This window comes from Asparagus officinalis, chromosome 1 (assembly GCF_001876935.1).
Source record: "Asparagus officinalis chromosome 1, Aspof.V1, whole genome shotgun sequence".
NCBI classification, from domain to species: Eukaryota; Viridiplantae; Streptophyta; class Magnoliopsida; order Asparagales; family Asparagaceae; genus Asparagus; species Asparagus officinalis.
The window spans coordinates 16,493,014-16,493,656 of NC_033794.1; the positions used below are offsets into that span (position 1 = coordinate 16,493,014).

General features: G+C 35.8%; 1 protein-coding gene across 1 annotated transcript in view; it reads left to right on the forward strand.

Annotated features, from left to right (window-relative positions):
- LOC109831146 (glycerol-3-phosphate 2-O-acyltransferase 4-like) overlaps positions 1-300 on the forward strand; it is a 14,812-nt gene extending 14,512 nt beyond the window's left edge. The window contains 1 exon segment of the mRNA XM_020398486.1: positions 1-300. This exon segment is cut by the window's left edge and continues 28 nt beyond it. Coding sequence (XP_020254075.1) covers positions 1-103 — 103 coding nt within the window. The 3' untranslated portion in view covers positions 104-300.

Below are 643 nucleotides of genomic sequence, written 5' to 3' on the forward strand. Positions count from 1 at the left end.
CGGGTATGAGTGCACGGCGTTGACGAGGAAGGATAAGTATATGAAGCTTGGCGGGAATGATGGGAAGGTTGAATCCTTGAAGGCGGCGAAGAAAGAGGAATAGTGAGGTCTGAGGTCCGATTTGATTATAGTGTTGATTAATTATGTGAATGGTCTGGTTTATGGGACTTTAGTAAAAACTTTAAGAATTTAGTGATTATTGAATTTGGATTTTTCTATCTGGGTTAGTTTGTGATCATTTTATCGTGTTCGGCATCCTGCAAAGGTTATAGTTAGTCAATAACATTGTTCGGTTGTTAATCCTGATCGCATTCTTGAGAAGAAGTTCGTTTGGGAAAATTTGAATTAGTTTTGCTAGTTTTTCTTAAGCTTAAAAAGACCCCTAAACCTGATTCTATTTTGATACGCGTGTCTGGATAAAAACAACTTGTTTAATTCAAAAACAGGTTGAGACTGATCTTAACCCAGTTTTAAGGAGTTTGCTAAACTAATACGTAGTTGTTGAAATTTTTTTGTCTCATGTGAGTTTCTAATCGAATTGTGAGCACTGTTTTTACACATGCGATCTGTTGGTGGGGAAATTGCAAGAAAATTGAGAATAAAATTTGTATTAATCCTCCTAACTAACTTAGGAAAAGAACGA